Raw genomic sequence first — 9,597 nt, 5'->3', positions numbered from 1 at the left:
TCTCCCAAGTGGAGTTTAATGAAATAACATTTCAGTGAGGTTTGCAAGATCAGCGAAATGTTCAGATAATAGTGGAATTGTTCAGTATCTTAGGAAAACATTTCATCACTTGAGTTATGTGATACAAACGAGGTCAAACAGCAAAGAACTCCCTTCTGCTCGCTTTGTTTAATACGTTTGGACAAGTCTGTGTGAACTCCAGGAAAAAGTTTGATGCGTAGAGGCTCCTGCAGTGCCACCTACTGGTGGATCATGTTCCTCTCAGACCAGGACTGAATTTAAAATAATCCATTAATCAAACAAACTTTATTTGTGTTGCACTTCAGCAAGTGAGAGGTCAGAGAAGCTGACATTATCAAATTACTCTAGAGACTAATGCAAATAAGAAATAAAAGCAATTCATGAACAGATCATAAGGTAATAATAAATCCCAAACTAAAAAATATGAAGGAATAATCATGAAAACATTCAACTTGATGAAAAAGTTTGATTTTCAGTTTGCTTGTATTATATATACAATTTAAGCTGAGGTATATAAACAGTATATGCAGCTTTATGACATCTTAATGTAGTTGAGAGCAAGTGAGGTAATTAATGAGTTAAAAGTCCATAATGCTGGTGAATGAAAATACAGACAAACACATTTATAGTGATACATGTGTGTGTGTGTGTGTCTTTATAGGGGATTTAAATACCCTCCATCTGCATTGTTTTGTGTTTTAAGACATTCATTAAATATTTATATTGTGCATAAGAGGTAAATAAGTAAATACAATTATTTTAATATTATATTTACTCTTTGCCTTTATAGTTCAGTTCAGTTTTAAAACATTTCACACAAATGTGGAGACATGTATCTGTAAGTCTAAACTATTTCAACATTTCTTTAGAAGAAATTAAGCCAAAGTGAGAATCCCAGCTGTTCATTTCAGGTCATTCTGATCCTTTTAAGTTATAGTTTCCCCCCAAAGGAATTCACAGCAGCAAACAATGATGACGTGTTTTCAAAATAGTTTCGAGACTTTGAACTAGAAGGGTTTGAAGTCAGTTTGACTGGGGTCAGGAGAAATATTTGCTTGGTTTTTAGTGACGATGATGACAAATACCCTCATCTCTGACTTCCCTCTAGAATGCACTGTGGCTGATCCCATCCTAAAAAGATACAAATCAAAAGGTGCAAATGAAATCTAAGATGTAGTGGGATGTTTCAGATTCATAATTCACAGATTCATGTGACCTCATATGCAGTGTGAATGCAAATATTGCACCACCCACACAGGTCAATTTAGTAGTCTGCATAAATCTGCTAGATGTTTTCTGATGATACCAAATGTTCACCAAACAAAATAACAGCTATCACAGTGACCTCTGCTGGATATTAAAGATCAAAAAAACGGTAAATGGAGGTTGAGCTCTGCAGTGCTTTTCAGCTAATTGTTTTGGTTTATGCCCCAGAATTGTCTGTCTCCTGCTCAGTGACCTAATTTTCTGTAAAAAGCAGATAAAAAACCAATAGCTTGTGAAGTTGGTAAAGCAGAGAAGCTAAACAACCTGATACTCTCCTCAGGAGTTGGTTGAGACCAAAAAAATGTGGGTGAATATTAGACATACATTTATCAGACGATAACAAACATGACGCTAAGCTTTACTGGATGTGTAAATGATTTCCGCGTTAATGAAAAAGTGTTCTACTCTCAAATTACACAGTTCCTATAACATTATTAGCAACAATTAAAACATGATCTGGAATATATCTTAATATAATCTGTTGTTTAACAATACAGTGCCTAGCTCTGAAAGTTTTCTTTTTTTATTTGCATTAGACAAAATGCTGCAGAAGTGAACAGCGAAACTGCTAAACAAAACTTCACATGATAAAGTAAGATTTGCTTCCTGTTCCCGTTTGTTCTCAGTTAAGTTCTGTTTAAAGAAACTTTGAACTCGATCATCAAAACAACACACAGGGTCAACATCACTCAAATTATGTCAAATAAAAAAAAGAATACCAACAAAGACGGTTTATTTTTTTATGTCAACGACAGTGTTATAACTCTTACTTGAACAAAGCACATCCCTGTTTGTTGTCAATGAGTAAAGATTTCCCATCAGAACTAAAGGTCAGTAACAGCCAAGAGGAACATGTTGTAAACATCCGGCCCAGAATTTATCAAACCGCTAACAGAGAAATGTTTTTCTGACCCGGAGAAGTAAAAGTTTAAATTCTTCCCTTCGACAACAACTTTCAAAACTTAATAAATGTTATTTTAAAGTAGCATTGAAATGAAAAGACCTCAGAAGATCCTAAGTGAGAGCGGGAGAGGAAAAAAGGTGAGAGCCCATCTTCACTGTCTGAATTATACAAGTGATATAACTGATCATGATCAACAATGTGACAGGAAGCAATAAGTTAAACAACAAGTCTTTCCATTCACTTCTTATTTAAGTATTGGCTCAGGAGATAGAGTCGTCCACTAATCAGTAGGTTAGGGGTTCGAATCCCGGTTCCTTAAGTCTGCCTGCCAAAGTGTCCTTGGGCAAGACACTGAACTTCAAATTGCACTTGATGACTATTCCGCATTTAGGGTTAGTAATTGTTTTCTGAAAAATTGGCTATGGGCCCTGGTGGATGAGGATGAATCAGTATTTCTGCGTGTGAGTCCCTAAGTGGTACTTGAGGTGTGCGCTCTGTAGATATCCTTTGCCACAGACGTTACACCGGTGGGGTCTCTCCCCCGTGTGGCTTCTCAGGTGCTTCTTCAGATGTCCGCTGTGGGTGAAGCTTTTACAACAGAAAGAGCAGCAGAAAGGCTTCTCGCCCGTGTGGATCCTCATGTGTATCTTTAAGTCTCCTTTCCGGCTGCATTCCTTCCCACACACCTGGCAGCGGTGCAGCTTCACCCCCGTGTGGCTGGTCATGTGTTCCGCCAGAGCCGTGCTGCTGTTGCACTGTTTACCGCACACGTGACAGCACCTGGAGGCCTTGTGTGACTTGAGGTGCACGTTAAGACTTTCGGTGGACTCTAAGGCCTTTCCACACACAGCACAGGGGAAACCTGCATCCATCGAATGCATGCGCAAAGCGTGGTTTATCAAGTGGTGTTTGGAGGCAAAGGATTTATCGCACAAATAGCAGTGATAGCCAGGTGCGAGGGAACTCAAATGAGATACCTCAGCCGACTCCCTGGAGGTGATGATTGAACCCTGGTTTTGAACTGTCTTTGTTTGGTTTGACATGAAACTCGCAGCGGGTCGTTCGTGTTCCCGACCATCTTGGATCTGAGTCTGTGAAGGCGGGAATGGGGCGAAATGGGGCCTGAACTGTAGAGCTTTAGCTTCGGGTGACTCCTCAAACTGCTCCTCGCTGTCACTGTTTTGAGTTGGAGTTTTCGAAGACGGTTTTGTGTGCTCCTGCTCGTGTCCCTCCCACTCAGCTGAAAGGGGTAGATACATGTCGTTAGCATCCCTAAACTCTCGAGCCGGTTCTCCATCTTGTTGACAGGCCCAGACCTCCTGATCCTCCTCTTTAATGCGTCTGGGTTCTGGCTCCATCTGACTGGTGCTGAGACTAGGCTCGTGCTCACAGTGGTGCCGCTCAGGGGGGGTTTCATCTTTACAGAGGGATGACTGAGGCAGGTCTAGGAAAAAAGGTGAAGAACTTTAAACTTCTGCAACTATAATATTTATTTAACAGCAACATTCAAGTGTCTAGTTGTTCAACAAATAGTTGACACAGTTTATATCAATTTGGACATTTGAGAAGCTAGAACCATCCACTGATAAACACTTATAATCAAAAAAATGACAATCAACTTACTGATTTATCAATGGATTGTTACACTTACACCAGACAAATTTGATGAATGATCCTTATTGAAAATGTGACATGACACAAATAAATAAAAACCAAAATATCAAGCAATATCTTTAACTTTATTGTAATCGATTTTAAAAGTATAAGATAAACACATTTTCAGATTTGTATCACCCTGTCATCAATCAGGGAGTCAATCAAGTTGTCCATGTTGTTGTACAGTACAGATGTTGTGCACGTGCGTATCTGACTGATTCAAACACCTTCTTAAAATAAATCAAGAGTAAACATTTCACTTTTCAGGACTTCAGGGGATCTGAACCTAAAATTTCATGGACTGTAGTTTTATTTTAAATCATCGAGTTTAAGGTTTATAAAACAAATAAAACCTCTATTATAACAATCAGGAATAATCTAACAGCTGATTCCTGGCAGTGGGAAACTCAGCCTTTATTAGTAATAATATAACACAGATAATAACACTGATATGATCTATATAATAACGGACCTCTCTGGTGGGAGAACTCCTGCAGCAAACCCCTCAGATGATCGTTCTCCTGTTTGGACCTGGAAGCTTCTTCCTCGTATTTCTCGATGGTTCGTTCGAACACCTGCAGAATCTCCTCGGCGGCAGCTGTGAGTCTTTCCGTCACGAAAACCCTGAGGAGCAGCGGGGCGGACATGTTGAGTCTCCCCCCGGACAGCAGCTTCCTACACTTCTCTGGGCTGTTAGGCTAACAGGGTTAGCTGACAGGCTACGGAAGTGGTGATAAACAAACCGCAGTGCGCATGTCAGGGATCTGTCGCCCCCTGCAGGAACTCAGCGGCAGTGGACTAACTTTATTAGGGCCCGAGCACAGACATCAAAGGTGTCTGGTGAGACCCTATTGGAATTGTAAGGATTATTATTATTATTATTATTATTATTATTATTATTATTATTACTATTATTATTATTATTATTATTATTCAGGCAAATGAATTGGCTTTTTGAGGGCTTTAACATGCTCAACTTCTTACCAAAATTTGCAGAAAGTTAGAAAGTGGTGAAAATTTACGTATTCTGAAGGAATTTTCAATGGGCGTCGCAAAATGGCTCAACGGTGCCCCCCGAGACAGCCCGAGACCCCCGGAAGGTGTTCCCATTGACCTATCTTCACAAAAATCGATATACAGGTGTATCATGACCAGACAAACAAAAAAGTCTCTGGGTGCAATTGGAAAAACACAACAGGAAGCCTGCTATATTGCATTTAGTGGCCATTTTGGCCATATTCCACATTTTTTCTTTGATACACTTGCACCAGGGTTTTCATCGGATCAACTTCAAATTGAGATGAGTGTCATCACGACAAGATGGAGATAAAAACTGACTGACGGATTTTTTTTTAATCACACAGTGTGACCGTGGCGTGGCGTCAAAGTTTGATTACACGCCATTAAAACATGATGTTCTGTAACGCGGACATACATGGACCATGAATCCTTTGATTTCAGTCTTCCTAGATCAAAGGAAACTTTATGTCTTGCAAAGGTTACGTCTCTCTCTCTCTCAGAACTGGTTATTTTTGTTTTATCAGACAAAAAGCATGCAACGCTTCAAAATGGATGTGCTCGGGCCCACCCAGTGCTGCTTTGCAGCCCTAAAAATGTTATATTTTCATATATTTTATTATATATAATGTTTAAAGTATGTACAATAAATGTATAATAGCAGTTTAACAAAATAAATAACCATTTTTATTCAAGCAATTTTTGAGATGCTAAAACTAATGACAGTCAGTGGTTGTGTAAAGTTAATTTAGATTAGATTAGATTAGATTCAATTTTATTGTCATTGCACAGTACAAGTACTTATACAACGAAATGCAGTTTAGCATCTAACCAGAAGTGCAGAAAAGGCAGTAAAAGTGCAGACTACTGTGCATATTAAAGTGAATATGTAAATAAATAATCTGTACAGTAAAAAATATATACGGAATATTACAATATTAAGAGGAATTGTATGATATAAGAACTATGAATACACTATGAGCAGGATAAATATATAAATATATATAACTATGAATACACTATAGGCGGGATAATACAGTAGTAAAAAAAGTAACAGTCTAGTAGAGCACAACCCCAAAGAGCAGCACAAAACAAATGATTAAAATACATATATACATAAATACACACATGATAAAATAATGATTATATTGATATGGATTCATAAATATATACTAATAGCCTGGCACCCTAGGTCAATTTAGGAATATGCCTTCCAAACATAATGATTTTGCGGATATATAAAAGTTTACTCAAGTTATTAATTTATATCAACAACTTATAGACACAAAAACTGTCATCCAGTACATCCCCAAACTTATATTATTATGCTTATATTACATTTTGTTATACTGTTCTTGATGGAAAAGTTACAATTTAGATTTGGAGTCCATTCATTTCTTCTTGTGGATGCAAACGTTTCCCAATAATAAAATGCATTTTTTTTCTTACGAAAGGAAAGAGAAAGACATGTTGTTAATAGATAACATGAGTTTATTGTTAAACTACTAGCCTTTGTCTATTTCCCTTGCCTTTGCGATGCTCAGCCCTCTCTGGTTTGCTTCACCTTCGTCCACTGAGCCCTGTCACCACTCACTCATCAGTCAATTCATCTTTGTATCTCCTCAGTCCAACCTTCCTGTTCTGCATCTGTCCATCAGTGTCTCTCTGTTCATTTAGAGTTTGGATTTTCTGCCTATACCTGCAAACCGGAGCCATCCATAGGCCTTAATTCATCTGACCATTCTCATAAAACCCAGGTTTGAAAACCCTGCACAAGTGGCGTCAGTTCGTTAATAACAAAGGCTTCTCTTCGGAGGAGCCTGAGTCGTGACCTGTGCCCACAGCTCCCTGCTCTGTCCCTCCGTCCACACCCACACGACCATCTGTCCCACGCTGAGCTCAAAGGACAGGAGAGGACAGTCGTGATGGGAGCTGTACCTGGCACGGTGCTCCTCCATCTGCAGCAGGTACGCAAAGACAAAAACAACAAGTCTGCAAAAAACATGTTGCCTCTCCTCATGCAGCAGTGACTTAATGAGTGTAGCCACATTCGACTCAGGTTCAGGTTCAGAACGTTTTCAACATAATGCTCCATCACATGAGCAAAGGGACACTTGCATGATTTTATGATCACCATCAGAGGGAGCCAAATCATTCAAGATACAACACATCGAAACTCACACGTTGATTTCCAGTGTGTCACCTCCAGTCAATGTTTTAACCAAATACCTGCTGCACATTGATGGAAAACAGAGAAGTGTTGAGTTCAAAGTCTATTGCAGTGTCCATAATATAAAATCTACTGTGCTTCATGATTTATGATCTGTACATGCAAGTGTTTGAAGATGGCAATTTGAACTACTTCAAATGCTGAATTTCTTGTGGATCCTTACTACACTGTGGTTAGTGTCTTGTGGGTATTGGGATTAATGGGGTGGGGGGGGGGGGGGTGGGAGTTAACCAGTTATCTTTGCATGTCTTTGTTTGTTTTCCACCCCATATCAAGTCTGTAAACCACAAATGACATATTCGAATTGATGTTGCTTTGTTTGTGAGGGCTATTGATTTTTGTGGATGCATCCAGAAATAAATAATTCAAACAATGACATGTTCTTTGAGTATACCAACCAAAATGTACGCAGATGATGCATATTAGAGAGCTTTGAATAATGTTGGAAGGATGATGAAGGTATCAAACTTGTTTTGTCACCCTTGAATTATGTAATGTCTTCTCTTAATTGAGCTTCAGGCTTCCTCAGGTCTCAGTCTTCAGTCTTGTTCACTTGCACTGGAAAAATCGGAGCTGCACTTGATCATCATGGAGCGACTGCAGAGACGTGAACACAACATCTGGCTTTGAAAAGTCACATTTCTACTTTTATAAGAGCCAGAAGAAGCTTTTTCATATACATTTCATGTAAATGTGTGGTTGGTTTTATTCTATTTGTGTCACTGTTCCTGATCTGTTTGTGTTTTTCCTGTTGATCTTTATAAACACTACAAACCACCCAACATAGACTATTTGAAGTGGGCTCCACCATGAAATCATTAAAATTACCTACCATTACAAAACATATTTAACCGGCTGAACTTGTTTATCACCTTCAGCTTGTTTCTGTTTTGAATATCCCCTCAGAGCAAACAAAGGTGCAGCTACAAATACTTTTTTAGTTCTTGGATGTTTCACTGTATTTTTCACTGAATGTTTCACTGGAAGTTTCCCTGGATGTTTAACTTGATGTTTCACTTGAGCTTTCACTGGATGTTTCACTGGATGTTTCCCTGGATGTTTCCCTGGATGTTTCCCTGGATGTTTAACTTGATGTTTCACTGGATGTTTCACCGGATGTTTCCCTGGATGTTTCCCTGGATGTTTCCCTGGATGTTTCCATGGATGTTTCCCTGGATGTTTCCCTGGATGTTTCCTTGGATGTTTCCCAGGATGTTTCCCTGGATGTCTCACTGGATATTTTACAAGATGTTTCACTGGATGTTTTACCAGATGTTTAACTGGATATTTCCCTGGATGTTTCACTGGATGTTTGACTGGATGTTTGACTGAATGTTTCACTGGATTTTTGACTGAATGTTTCACTGGATGTTTAACTTGATGTTTCGCTTGATGTTTCGCTGGATGTTTCACTTGATGTTTCACTGGATGTTTAACTTCATGATTCACTTGATGTTTCACTGGATGTTTAACGTCATGTTTCACTGGATGTTTCACTAGATATTTAACTTGATGTTTCACTTGATGTTTCCCTTGATGCTTCACTGGATGTTTCCCTGGATGTTTCACTTGATGTTTCACTGGATGTTTCACTGGATGTTTCACTTGATGTTTCACTGGATGTTTCACTAAATATTCAACTTGATGTTTCACTTGATGTTTCCCTGGATGCTTCACTGGATGTTTCCCTGGATGTTTCACTGGATATTTTACTTGATGTCTCACTGGAGGTTTCACTGGATATTTCATTGGATATTTTATGTGATATTTCACTGGATGTTTTTTTTATTTGAGCTCTGACTTTAACTCACCTCCAGTAAAGTGGGAGTGTCTTCAAAAGATTGTAAAAGCAGAGAAAAAAGAGGATTCACCTCCTATTTAATTCCAGAAACCTGTTCCTGTTCTGCTTATGTGTTTCCTGTTGATCTTTATAAACACTACACCAAACATAGACTTATTGAAATGAGCTCCTCCCTGAAATCATTAAAATGACCTCCCATTACAAAACATAATTAAACCGGCTGAACTTGTTTCTCACCTTCAGCTTTTTTCTGTTATGAACATCCTCTCCGAGCAGACGAAGGTGCAGCTACAAATACTTTTTTAGTTCTTGGAAGTTTGACTGAATTTTTGACAGGATGTTGTACTGGATATTTCACAGGATGTCTCCCTGCATGTTTTACTTGGTGTTTCACTGGATGTTTCACTGGTCAAACCCCTGGATGAGTCCCTGGAAGTTTCACTGGATAATTATCTTGATGTTTCACTTGATGTTTCACTTGATGTTTTACCGGGTGTTTCACTGGATGTTTCCCAAGATGTTCCGCTGGATGTATCCCTGGATGTTTCCCTGGATGTCTCCCTGGATGGTTGAATGGATATTTTACTGGATTTTTCACTGGATGCTGCACTGGATATTTTACTGGATGTTTCACTGGATGTTTCCCCTGAGGTCTCCCTGGATGTTGCTTTCCTTTGAGCTTTGACTTTAACGCACCTCCAA

The 9,597-nt window shown here is 38.9% G+C and overlaps 1 protein-coding gene across 1 annotated transcript; it reads right to left on the bottom strand.

Annotated features, from left to right (window-relative positions):
• Positions 1 to 1,996: 1,996 nt before the first annotated feature.
• LOC133020787 (zinc finger protein 585A-like) lies at positions 1,997 to 4,522 on the bottom strand. The gene is made up of 2 exons (XM_061087500.1): positions 4,320 to 4,522; positions 1,997 to 3,635 (listed from the first exon to the last, which is right to left on the bottom strand). Exons 1-2 carry the CDS (start codon positions 4,492 to 4,494, stop codon positions 2,638 to 2,640), a joined length of 1,173 nt encoding a protein of 390 aa, XP_060943483.1. The 5' UTR covers positions 4,495 to 4,522; the 3' UTR covers positions 1,997 to 2,637.
• Positions 4,523 to 9,597: the final 5,075 nt, after the last annotated feature.

This window comes from Limanda limanda, chromosome 15, assembly GCF_963576545.1.
Source record: "Limanda limanda chromosome 15, fLimLim1.1, whole genome shotgun sequence".
In the NCBI taxonomy this organism is placed as follows: domain Eukaryota; kingdom Metazoa; phylum Chordata; class Actinopteri; order Pleuronectiformes; family Pleuronectidae; genus Limanda; species Limanda limanda.
Note: the sequence above shows the minus strand (reverse complement) of the source record. Positions and strands in the feature narration are given on the sequence as shown.

Excerpts from the sequence above, each read along its gene's own strand:
- LOC133020787 (XM_061087500.1), bottom strand. The coding sequence starts at position 4,494 with ATGTCCGCCCCGCTGCTCCTCAGGGTTTTCGTGACGGAAAGACTCACA. Across the intron at positions 3,636-4,319 it reads GGAGTTCTCCCACCAGAGAG|ACCTGCCTCAGTCATCCCTC; the intron begins GTCCGTTATTAT and ends CTTTTTTCCTAG.